General features: G+C 34.0%; 1 protein-coding gene across 9 annotated transcripts in view; it reads right to left on the bottom strand.

Moving 5' to 3' along the window:
• The window catches only part of LOC105476071 (vacuolar protein sorting 13 homolog B), an 859,286-nt gene that overhangs the window by 697,408 nt on the left and 147,939 nt on the right, over positions 1-13,939 (bottom strand). For all 9 annotated transcript variants that reach the window (XR_003016738.2, XM_011731700.3, XM_011731704.3 and 6 more), the window contains one exon: positions 9,207-9,331. Coding sequence is in view for 8 of the 9 variants with exons in the window: in XM_011731700.3 (XP_011730002.2) it covers positions 9,207-9,331 (125 nt within the window). In the remaining variant the exon portion in view is untranslated. The remainder of the gene's footprint in view (positions 1-9,206; positions 9,332-13,939) is intronic.

Genomic DNA, 13,939 nt, shown 5'->3' on the forward strand with positions numbered 1-13,939 from the left:
TTAGGATATAGAATAGTAAAACAATAATAGTGAACAATTTGGTAAAAGGAGAGAAAATTTTTAAAAGCAAGAAGGAGGGGACAGAGAAGAGGATGTTTCAGATGAGTCTAGATAGCCAAGCAGGGGCCAGACCATAGACGGCATCAAAGGATATTTTAAAGCTTTTAAATTTTACCATATAAGCTGTAAGAAGCAAAGAATTCTAGCAAAGAGGTCATAATTAGATCTTCCAAAAACAAGCCAAACAAACAAACTTGGCTGCAAATGTATGAGTTAGCCAGTGTTTAAGAACACCTGTCTAAATTCTTAAAGTATCAAGAAAGGAAACACAAAGACCAAGTGGTATTCACACTCCAAGGCCTACAACACAACAGTTTTAACATGATAGGCACTAAAATTTTTTTTTAATGAATAAATGACTCACTAGTCACTTGAAACCTGAACAACGCTAAGTATTAACAGACTCTTCTAAGAAGCTGGCAGTATTTTTTTAAGTCATAAGTCATAATGAAGAATACAAAGTTCTTGTCCAGAACCTGGTATTAATAGCTATTAACCAACATGCTATTAATAGTTCCAACATCAATTAATCAAAAGATATCTAGGCCAGGTGCGGTGGCTCACACCTGTAATCCCTGCACCTTGGGAGGCCAAGGCAGGTGGATCACTTGAGGTCAGGAGTTCAAGACCAGTCTGATCAACATGGGGAAACCCCATCTCCACTAAAAATACAAAAATTAGCCAGATGTCATAGCACACACCTGTAATCACAGCTACTCAGGAGGCTGAGGTAGGAGAATCACTTGAACCCAGGAAATGGAGGTTTGCAGTGAGCCGAGATTGTGCCACTGTACTCCAGCCTGAGTGACAGAACAAGACTCTGCCTCAAAATGTAGAAAAATAAAATAAAATAAAATAAAATAAAATAAAATAAATAAAAGATGTCCAATGCAAGCGATTTTATCTCTCTAGGTCAACCGTATCACCTTCCCTAATCCTCCATTTCCACATCTATAAAATAGAAATAAGAATACCTAACCTGTTTATTTCAAAGGTCGGTTGTGAGTATCAAAAAACTTCCTGTATGCAGTGAAACTTAGTTAAGTACAAAATTCTATATAAGGGGATTATGATGCTATTAATAGAAATTTTCTTCTGCCACTAACTTAAGCACTATCTGATCTTTTGAATATGGGAACCTCCAATGATTATTTGTTCTTACATTTCAAGTTAATATATTAAAAAGAAATTAAATCATCAAACACAGTCAAGAAAAAAATTTAAAGGTAGTCATAAAAAGAAAACCTAGGCTAAATTTAATAATTACTAACCAAGCCATTTCCCTTTTTAAAAAAATACATTAACAACTTAAGAGTTCTTTTGCACTCAGAAAATACTATTGACTTTCACTCTCCCTCACAAAAATAATGAAACACAGATATATTTTTTAAAATGCCGTCACCAGAATAGAATGTTGTCACAGGATAATATTTTCCCACTGCTGCACATAGGGAAAGCCAAATACTGAGGAAAAGTCAATATAATTATTCTGACATAGATATAGGTCATGTAGAAATATTCTCCAATAACCAAAAATCAAATTTGAAGGCAACAAACTAAGAATGAGTTGTAAATGCTCATTTGGACACCACTAAACAATTTTACTAAGTTTAAAACATTAAACTAGGGAATTAAAAATGGATCACATTTGCCTATACAACTTCACACCCAACTGACCATAAAATTCCATGTGGAAAATATCAAATTTTCCAAAATCACAATCAAAGGAAACTTTCTGTTCTCACTGGACCAACACTTTCTTGCTTGTTAACATATGTCAAATGCTCTTTGTGCCCTTTCTAAAAAAAGGGAAAAAAATCTAATACAAAGATGCATACTATTTACCTGTAATTATGCTTTTTATATTCTTTTAATTCCATATACATAGGCCATGTTTTAAAAACTGTAAATGTATTTATTTTTTGACTAGCTATTTATTTAAACACATTATCAAATTATAACCAAAAACATAAGGAAAAACAGAAATTGGCAGGACCATTCACATATACAAAGACTGGTCAGTCTTTATTTATTTCAAATAATGCAGTGCCCCTATCATAGGAGGATCCATGTCATTAAAAAAGTCAAAAGCAATCTTGAATAACTGGAACCCTTCTGCCAGACTGTATAATGTCAATTTGTTTTCTGGCACTGCTTTTCCTACTTCTTATCATCTGGCACAGGTCTGTGAACACTCATCACTTCCTTACTAATACGTCCTTGGTGGCATTTTTGTCCAGAATAGAGCACTTTCATCCACACTTAAAATCTGTTCAGGTAGATAGCCTTTCTCCTCAATAATTTTCTTAATGGCACCTAGGAAACTCATCTGCTGACTAAGATGAGCTTCTTGGTAGCAGAAAGTACTTCTCCTGTTCTCTTGAAATTTTTTAAGCCAAACCTCTTTCTAAAATTATCAAACCATCATTTGCTGGCATTAAATTCTTCACCTTTAGATCCTTCATCTCCTTTTTGCTTTAAGTTGTCACATAATGACTTCACTTTTCTCAAGTCATATTAGAGTCTCCAGTATTCCTTTCTTATAGCAATCCTCCACCCACATAAAAGCTGCATTTTCAATACAAAATAAAAAGGTATTTCACAAAAAGTGAAAAGTGTCTGTGCTAGCCGGCATAACTGAAGCAATGGTTTCACAGATTTTCTTTTACTTTTTTTTTTACAATAGTCCTTATGCTGAATTTATCTTCCTTAAAAGGGCAGACAACCGAAGCTGCAGAACTCAATCTATGGTACATATCAAGCAATTCAACTTTGTTTTATAGTGTCATGGCTTTTTTCTGCTTCTTGGAACCACTTCCAGAATCACTTTGTGTGGGTCCTGTGGTGTTATTCAAGGTTTACAGGAGTGGGCACGGTGGCTTATGCCTGTAATCCCAGCACTTTGGGAGGCCGAGGTGGGCAGATCACTTGAGGTCAGGAGTTCAAGACCAGCCTAGCCAACATGGTGAAACCTCATCCCTACTAAAAATACAAAAATTAGCTGGGTGTGGTGGTGCACGCGCCTGTAATCCCAGCTACTCGGAAGGTTGAGGAACAAGAATCACTTCAGCCCAGGAGGCAGAGGCTACAGTGAGCCAAGATCATGCCACTGTATTCCAGCCTGGGCAACAGACCGAGACTTTGTCTCAAAAAAAAAAAAAAAAAAAAACGTTTATAGTATTTTACAGTATTGCACTCAGCCCAATGACAAATACATTAGAACTGTGACAGATCACTTTTTATTGCAATACACATACTGGAGAGAAGAACTGCTCACATGGAGATGCTCACCATCACACAGCATTTTAAGCAGATACAACACAAAAGCTCACCGCAGTAGCAACAAAAGGTGGCTACAGAATTATTACAGTAGTACACTATGTAATACTATAGTTAACTTTATGCAGTTATGATTTAATACTGCATCTTTATCTTTGTTTACACTTCTCTCAGCTCTGAATGGTGCCATGTGTGGTTCCTAAGCATTTGTGTGCATAAGTTTTAACAAATTTTACCTTTTTGGTTTTGGGGTTTGAAACAGATAGGGTCTCGCTTTGTCATTCAGGCTGGAGTGCAGTGGCATGATCATGGCTTACTGCAGCCTAAACCTCCCGAGTGCAAGTGACCCTCCCACCTCAGCCTCCTAAGTAGCTGAGACTACAGGCACATGCCACCATGCTTGGTTACCTTTTTATTTTTCTAGAAATGGAGTCTGGAACTCTTGGGCTCAAAGAATCCTCCCACCTTGGCCTCCCAAAGTGCTGGAATTGGAGGTGTGAGCCACCACTCCTGGCCAAATTTTAACTTTTTATAATAAATTTGTGTATATTGCATGGTAGTAAATAATATACTAAAATCTACATAAATTGTATGCATTCATAACATATCTAACTTTTTCTTCATTTTTTTGATATTTCTAGGCTAAATGGTTCATCTGCAAATTTTTTCAAATTGTTACAAATCTCAAAAAAAATTTTCCAATATAGTTATTGAAAGAAATTGAACCCACACAGTTCAAGCCCATGTTATTCAAGCTGTACATGTTAAAATACCTGATGAGAAATCAAGTTTTTAGAAAAGCTTGCATTAAGTCCTGAATTATCAAATGCACCCTACAACATCATTCAACAATAACTGAAGAATGTTTTCAGAGCTAGTAAATAAAAAATATATTTAATTTATTCAACGGGTTTTTTCACTTATCTGCAGGAATCTATATTTCAATTCCTATCACTGTTTGCTCTACTCCTAATTCGATGGTTTTCAGTTCAAACATGAATCATTAAGAAAAAGTAAAAATGCTGCATTCACTGCAACATAAAAAATAATAATAAATAGAAAAATGTTAAGTAATCTGAAAGTATTATGCTATCAAGAACTATTCAAACACCTCCTTTCAAGGCTCAGTACAGCAAAAAAGGATGATTTTATGATTCAATTTTAAAAGACAATCTACATGAAGCAATTTTTCTCCCCTTAAAATTCCCTTAATTAAGATAATGTTTATTCTCTATTGCCATGAGGGGAAATAACTTGCCTATTTTGTTTATTGATGCATCTCCACCCAGGACCCTGCAACGTGGTCCCACACAGTGGAAGAAAATACTTGCAAATCATATATCTGATAAAGGATTAATTTACAGAACACATAAAGAACTTCTACAACTCAAGGGGAAAAAAACTAATTAAAAAATGAGCAAAGGACTTGAATAGGTATTTCCCCAAACATATACAAATGACCAATAAGCACATGAAAAGATGGTCAATGTCCCTAATCATTAGGAAAATGCAAATTAAAACCACAACGAGAATATCATCTCATATTTGTTAAGATAGCTATTATCAAAAAAACAGAAAACAGTAAGTAGTGATGAAAATATGGAGAAATTGGAACCTTTCTGCATCACTGTTGCAGGTGTAAAGTGGTGTGGAAATCAGTATGGCAGCTCTCAAAAACTTAAACACAAAATTGCCATATGATACAGCAATTCCACTTCTAGGTATATACTCAAAATAACTGAAAGCAGAGACTCAAACAGATATTTGTACATGCATGTTCACAGCAGCATCATTCACAATAGCTAAAGGGTGAGAGGAATTTGTCAATGGATGAATGGATAAACAAAATGTAGCATATACATAACATGAATACATAAAATTCCGTCTTACAAATGAATGAATAAGGAAGGAAATTCTGACACATGCTGCGACATGGATTAATCTTGAAAACATTATGCTAAGTGAAATAAGTCAGACACAAATGACAAATATTGAATGATTCCATTTAAGTGAGGCACCTAGAATAGTCAAATTTATAGACAAAGTTGAATGGTAGTACTATTGCACAACAATGTGAATGTACTTAATGCTACCGAATTTTACATTTAAAAATAGTTACTTTTTGAAATAGTAATAATTGTTTTAAGCAAAATGGTACAGTTGATCGAGCCTTGAATCAAGAAAGAGAGGAAGAAATTGAGGCAATGATATTAATTAACTTTGTGCTCTTAGGCAAGAAATTTGACCTCTCTGGGACTCAGTTTTCCCATCTTTGAAATGAGAAGATTGTAACAGATGTTCATGTTTCTTTTTTGTTCAAAACATTCCATAAAAGCGCATCTTAGATGCCAGAACCAAAGCTGAAAAATAAGTCTAACACCAATCAGGTGGAGATAAGAGAATTAACATCCCATTTAAGTCTTAGTAGTTTTAAGGCATTTAGTTAAAAGGAACGTTAATCACAAAAGCAGACTGATGAACACAGGTTTGGAAGGAAGATCTATCTCCAGGTTCATTAAAAACACCCACGTATAGCTTCTTGAGGCCTCAAACTGTGGCATTATTAAGAACAGGGCAGTTGAACAAACATCATTTTAAGCCCTGGAAGGTTACTTATTCTGTTGATAATAAGTATTACTGGCAATTTTTTTTAGACTTGAAGGCCCCAGGATCCATTAAAACTAAAAGAATTTATCCTGGTGTCCTTCTGAGCTGGGACAAATGATGCCTTCAGTTTCAGTTCCAGGGAGGCAAAAGGACCAGTATCTGCCTCACCTGTCCTTCACACACCAGCCACATCAATACCATCAGTCTACCGGCACCACGTCCCATAACTTCTAATTAACACTGAACTCAAAGATTTCACAGAAGCATTTTCCCCCTACAAATGATCTGTTCAATAACTTTGCTAGTTAAAACCAACATTTGGCACTGTGCTAAGTAAAAACTGGAAACTTAGAAGTCCCTCAATCTTAAAAAGAAATAGTGTTTTCACACATTTCTCTGAGAATGAAAATGCCTCACGATATATATAATAATTATATCAGAGAAGAAACATTCTTAGGCAGAAATCCAAGTATAAACTTCTCATAAAAGCAAACTTTGATTAAATAAAAGAAACAAATATAGAGCTGCTCAATAATGGTTGGCCCAGAAAGTACCTAACATCCTCGAATAAAATGTTCAAACAGTAGATAGATGACTATAAACCAAAAGTATGTCATAAAGACTCAGTAACGGGGATAATGTCTAAGATTCCACCTAGTGCTAATATCCACAATTTTAAGATCAGAATTACAATAATATCTACATGCTATTAACTAATACTAGCAGAGTTCAGCTTTATTAGCTAGTCTGTCGATCCTTGGAAATTTACTTTAACTATAGGCAAGAAGCATACTGGGCCTAAAAAACTGATTAACAAAAGATTATATATGTCCCCTTCACTCCATCAAGTAATAAAACAATCAAAGATGTTCAAATCAGACAATCCTCCACGAAAATCTTGTGAGGCTAGTGTGTGACTTTGGACAACTTATTTAACCTCTCTGAAATTTAGAAAGAGTTTATAAGAGAGAATATCATCTTATCTCAAAGGACTGTCATGAAAACTTTGTTAAACTAGCTACCTAGGACTGTATAAAATAATACAGTATGCTCTTTCAGATTCTATCCATTCCTCAATAGCCTGCTTAAAAATTACCCCTCCATGTTTTCCATGACTTTCTAAGCCAACATACTATTTCTATACTCCAAACTTCCAAATATATTGCATATATTTCTCTACTAATAAAATCACACGTTTGAACCCTCAATTGTAGGACAAAGTGAATTTGAGACTATATTTTAGTTAGACTTTAACAAACATGAAAATGAAGAAATGGGACTAATGAATATTTGATTAACTGGTTTAACTATTTTTAAGTGTTCATATTAAAACATTTAGATATCATTGCTCATGGACAAGTCTAAGGTAGAGTAACTTTCCAAATTCTTCTCTCACTGTATTCAGTGACAGACACATGGACATCTGTCTCATCCATTAATGTCCAATTCTAACAGGACCTCATCTCATCAGCTACCTCTGACCTCCCAGGGAAATTGTCTGCTTTCTTTAAACTTATAGGACATACTGCTTAAGCAGTATTTTATTGAATTCAAACTGCACTAAAACCAGTCAACATCTCAATTTATTAAGGTTTGTCTTTATTTTCAAGTTAGAGTTACTAAAGATTTTTTTTACATTTATTATGAAAATTTCAAGAAACTATTTCAAATCAATATACTTCTAAAAAGCATAGCAAAAATACCACTGAAATAACATAGAAGTAATCTTAACTACAAAAAAACAAAACACATCCAAAAAATATTGGCATTCTGTGATCTCATGCTTTCAGTATTTAATTGGAATATTATTTCTAGATGTCTGCAGGCATATTTTAAGTAACAATTGACAGTATTCACAATAACCTCTTTGTATCCTTCAACCAAGTCTTACTTATTTAAATATTGATTTTATATGAAGGCTATAATCATTTTGAAAAATGTGGACTTTTTTAAAGAAATTAAGAATTTTCTATGGTAAATTGCACTGCTTGCCATAAAACTATTTCAGTCCTAGAAATGATAAATTAATCAGCACATAACTGAGATAATACTTTTCACAAATACCTATGAAAATTGATATCACCATATCAACTGTGACATATCCCAGTTTATTTCTTAATAAATCAGAATATAAAACTTGGCTCAAATGCAACATACCATATATGCCAGTAAAAAGTTAAATCTATATATAACATAATAAATAACATGTGAGAGGTATGGAGGAGTAAGGACAAAATGAAATTTATCATAGAAATTAAGAATTAATAATGGTTTCATTTTATAGAGGAATTGATACTAAGACTTAACTACAACTTTCAAAAAATTTTTCTGTATCAGCAGGTAAAGTTTCTTGAAAATATGAGCAATTATTTTATAATTTCATTTTAAAAGTTACATATTATTAAAGAAACAAATTTTTAGCAACTGAAGTATTTTAGATAAGAAATTAATGCTAATTTTCTAAAGGTTATGTCATTTTTAGTAAAAACCTAATAGAAAAACTATCCTGCAAAAATAAGCTTACTGATTAGAATGAGAACGCAAAAGATATTCTAAATCACATTTTAAATTGGAAAAATGGTTCACTAAAAATTAATTTCATATACTTAAACATTATTTTATATATTTAAACAATATATTAAAAGCATTCCTTTAAACTAAAAATTTGTAACTGGTAACTACTGGCTTTCTTTCTGTAAATCTCTTTGAATTGAAGGAAATGTGACCTCCAAATATAGCACTCACTTCTGAATGAAAATGGTAAGGGCTACAATCAATTTCTTACAAAATATAGCTACTAGACATGTAAATACATTCTAACTCTATGTACTGGGTATACTTTTGTCAGTGGCTATGAATATATATAAAATTATTATTTAATAGATACATACTTTGGTCTTGAATATTAATTTATAACTTTTTAAAATCTTTATACCCCTCTCTTGAAAAAAAGGCACTTGGTCTTACAGTTCCTATTATAATCTGAAGTAGTATTTTACATACATCCAACATGAATTAACAGTTATTACCCTAATAACAGTTATTGCTATCACAAAAGACACTATGAACTAACAGATTTCAGACACTTAAAAAAGATTTTTAGTGTCTCAGTAAAAGTACAAGTTTAGATATTTTTTTCTAAAGTTTTGTATAAAACTAACATAGGCATAAGACAGAAACATTTGGGCGTTTTTTTCCCTCCTAATAAATGGAAATTAACATAAATCACATTTTAACACATTTTAACATGTAAGACTTACCAGTACGTGGGGAGTTTCAGAAGTTTACCATAAAGAGCAGTGCTGAAAGAGGGAATAATTGGTACAGGTAAGCAGTAAGATCCACTGCAATCCAAAGATGTCAGTCCTGCCTGGAAACCAAATATCTAAAACAAAAAGAAAAGATCCAAGTGTTCAGACAAAGTTTTAATAAGTACAGGATGAAATACATCACTTTCAATTTGCTTTACAACAGCTGCATACTAAGTATGTTCCAAAGCCTTTTTCCACTTCCCAATCAACATTTTCTTCTATACAATTTGACAGTAGCTCAAAATTAACAAATTTAAATATACAGTATTTATTTCACACCCCGAAAGATCACTGCATTTTTGACAAATTTTTTTAAGTTTCACATTTTACTTCTATACATACTCCTCCTGTACTGTTTAATTATCTGCTAAAATATACATTTTTCCATAAATATAAACCACTGACTGCATTTTCTACACTGTAAGCTATAAATTTTATAAATTAATTTTAATATTTTATGACTAAAATAACATTAACTACAAGAAAAACTGTTTAAAAATGTATTTTGTCTTCAACTTGTATAATGTACACACAAAAAGGATATCGAAAAATATCCTAAAATGTTATTTCTTTCCACTTTCTTTTGTGAAAATAATTGTGAGATTGAGGTTTTAAATCCCAGGAAATTTGGTATATGGCATAAATTACTCTTCATATGTACAAGCATGTTTATGCTTAAAGCAAGCAGATGATACTACAAAATTTTATAAGCAACCCCTGAAATTCCTGGGTACTATATTTGTCATAATAGAAAGAAAAAACATAACATCACATGTTACATGAAATACTGCAGAGAACTGATGATATTTCTGCGTCAATTATTTCTAAAACAACAAAAGATAAATACCTCAGAGTGGAAAAATACACATGGATGCAAAACAAAGGGTTACTGTTTTCCAGTAAATGTAAAAGTAGCTTAACCTCAACATTTGTCTTTAGTTATTATTTTTTATCCCTTGGGTTTATAATGCACTGACTTCCATATCTCTAGAATTAATTTATATCAACTGTGAAGTTCTATAACAAAATATGTTTAAAATTTCTTCATAACTGATTTTCAAAATACTATTTAATGAGCATAAAATAATTATCAATTTCTTTAACAGTATTAACCTACTTCCAAATAGTTTCAAAAAGCTACTATACTCCTGACATTCATCAAAATGACAATGTCAAATTATTTCTTACACACTCGGTTTAAGTGAAGAAAACAACATTTTAGAAATAAAACTTTTTAAAATTACATTTTCAAGGAAAACTGCATTGCAAAGAACCTACTTATGTAATTACTATCAAGGAAAATAAAAGTGATGCACCCATCAATACCTATAACCTGGTATTAACCAATAAACAACAAGTACAGAATTGAGAAAGAGATTTGCTTCTAATACTGAAATGATTACTGAAAATCATAACTTCAAATTAAGATATTTCACATTCATTCTTTTTTAAGACCTGTTCTGAGCAACAATGTATGCAAAGTACTCTGCTGGTTTCTGTACAATTTCAGGATTTCTTATTTCCACATAAAGGCCCAATATTCAAAGGATTCTGGAATTTACAGTTATTAATATAACAATACAAAACACATTTATAAAACAATGTCCAACTGCCAAATATTTCGAGTTATGAATAAAGACAATATTTTATCACCTATGCTCAACTAAGAACTCTCTCAAAGCCACTGTCGAATTTTCCATTAAATGCCTCAACAGTATAATCAGACACTATCTACCAACTGTACTCAGAAGGAAATTGGGTGTAGAGGAGATCCCCTGCTGGCTGCCTGCAGAAATGCAAAGGGCTTCGGGGAAATTGCATACTATTCTGACATTTTTTTTAAAGCCTTTATTATATTTTTGTGTTGTCTAGAGATGCTTCTAAGAAAACACTGAAGCAAGTGAAATTACAATAAAAGAGGACCTACTGGACAAAGAAGTTACCTTCTAAATATTGCCAAGTTATTATGAATCGTATTTTGCTTTCTCTATTATCCACCAAATCAACAAGAACAATTTAAAAATAAAATTTTAAGCTCTCTCTTTTAAACTATAGCAATCAGATACACAGATTTACAAAACCTATATAACCTAATAATTTGTCAACATCCCTTGACCAAGACGATAAATACTTAATCTGGAAAAAGAAGAACCAGCAGTGTAAACTGAAGTTGCTTTCATGAAGGATAGTTCACATATTCAAAAACTGGTTTGGTAAATGTTGTAAACTAATAGTCTGGAGCAATAAAAATGTATGAAACAGTAAGTATAACTACCAATAGAAATGTTAGCCAAAGGAAGTTGTAAAGTTGAATAAGAGGACTTATACATCTCCTTAAATAAAAAGTTAAACATGTATTGCCACCTGTTTTTAAAAATCCCAATTAGTAGGCCGGGCGCAGTGGCTCAAGCCTGTAATCCCAGCACTTTGGGAGGCTGAGACGGGTGGATCACGAGGTCAGGAGATCGAGACCATCCTGGCTAACACGGTGAAACCCCGTCTCTACTAAAAAATACAAAAAAACCAGCCAGGCAAGGTGGTGGGCGCCTGTAGTCCCAGCTACTCGGGAGGCTAAAACAGGAGAATGGCGTAAACCTGGGAGGCGGAGCTTGCAGTAAGCTGAGATCAGGCCACTCACTCCAGCCTGGGCGGCAGAGCAAGACTCCGTCTCAAAAGAAAAAAAAAAAAATCCCAATTAGTAAATAAAAATAAATACATCATCAAGATTTTAACATTTTACAACAAATATTCTTGAATTAACATCTCAAATAGAAGAAATGGATTTAAAAACATTATAAGGCAACTTATTTCTGTAAGATTTTGCCAAAAATTATCATAAATTAAAATTTGCTATTTTAAAAAGACAAAAGTATAAAAAGCACATGCTAACTATAAATGACAACAAAAACATTATAATTATGACATACAATAAATAATTTTTGTTACTGCCATTATAAAACACATGGTATAATAGTATAATCAGCATTATAAAGATTTGTCCCTTCACTAAAGGGACAAGTAAACATTTCTTTCATTCAAAAGTTGGTATGTATGCAATAATACACTGAAACACATGAAAACTGAAGAAAGAATAACAACTACAGTTGTACAGCATAATAATGAACATCTAACAAAGAAAAACTCTTCAGGGGAAAAGAATGAAACCAAACTCAACCACAGAATTTTAGAGCTCAAACTGCTTAGAGATTATTTAACTCAATCATCTCCTTTTACATGCCGGAAAAATGAAGTCCAAAAGGATTAGGGACATCTTTGAAATCATATATTGCAGTAACAAGTATATGATGCTTCATGTGATGTAGCTCATCTATTAACTCACAATTTCAGCCGACTTTCCTTCCGCCCTCCATTTCCTCCTTCTCTTCACCTAAAAATAAATGGCTGATTCTCTATTTATTCTCAAAGAAAAATAATCTTTCTCACCACCACCTTCCCCCTTCAATCATCAGTAAAGCTACATTTCTCTCCCTTCATCAGCAAATACCTTGAATGAATAGCTCAGAGCAGTGGTCACCAACCTTTTCAGCACCAGGGAATGGTTTTGAAGACAATTTTTCCATGAACGGAAGGTTGGGGGGATAGTTTCAGAATAAAATGTTCCACCTCAGATCATCAGCCACTAGATTCTCATAAGGAGTGTGCAACCTAGATCCCTCACATGCGCAATTCGCGACAGGTTCACTCTCCGATGACAATCTAACACCACCACTGATCTGATAGGAGGCAGAGCTCAAGCAGTAATGCTTGCTTGCTCTGCTGCTCACCTCCTGCCGTGCTGTCAGGTTCCATGGCCCAGGGGTTGGGGAACACTGCTTACACTCTTATCTAGAGATATTTAAATTCCAGAGTTGAATTGGAATGTCCAAATCTTGTTCACAGTTGCTGTTTTTACTGTGACTTGGGAAATCACAGCTGTTGGGGGTCCCTGGCCTAAAGTTTGCTATAACGTTTTCATCACCTATTACTTCCTCTTTTTTTTATTATTATCATACTTTAAGTCCTAGGGTACATGTGCACAACGTGCAGGTTTCTTACGTGTGTACACATGTGCCATGTTGGTGTGCTGCACCAACTTTACATTAGGTATATCTCCTAATGCTATCCCTTGTCATCTACATTAGGTATATCTCCTAATGCTATCCCTCCCCACTTCCTCCACCCCACGACAGTGTGTCATGTTCGCTTTCCTGCCTCTGTAGACTCCACCTCTGGGGGCAGGGCATAGCGAAACAAAAGGCAGTAGAAAACTCTGCAGATTTAAATGTCTCTGTTGGGCAGCTTTGAAGAGAGTAGTGGTTCTCCCAGCACGAAGTTTGAGATCTGAGAACAGACAGACTGCCTCCTCAAATGGGTCCCAGACCCCCAAGTAGCATAACTGGGAGGCACCCCCCAGTAAGGGAAGACTGACACCTCACATGGCCAGGTACCCCTCTGAGACGAAGTTTCCAGAGGAACGATTAAGCAGCAACATTTGCTGTTCAGCAATACTCGTTGTTCAGCAGTCTCCACTGCTGATACCCAGGCAAACAGGGTCTGGAGTAGACCTCCAGCAAACTCCAACAGACCTGCAGCTGAGGGTTCTGACTGTTAGAAGGAAAACTAAAAAACAGAAAGGACATCCACACCAAAACTCCATCTGTACGTCACCATTATCAAAGACC

The sequence above is a fragment of the Macaca nemestrina genome, chromosome 8 (genome assembly GCF_043159975.1).
Source record: "Macaca nemestrina isolate mMacNem1 chromosome 8, mMacNem.hap1, whole genome shotgun sequence".
Classification (NCBI taxonomy): Eukaryota; Metazoa; Chordata; class Mammalia; order Primates; family Cercopithecidae; genus Macaca; species Macaca nemestrina.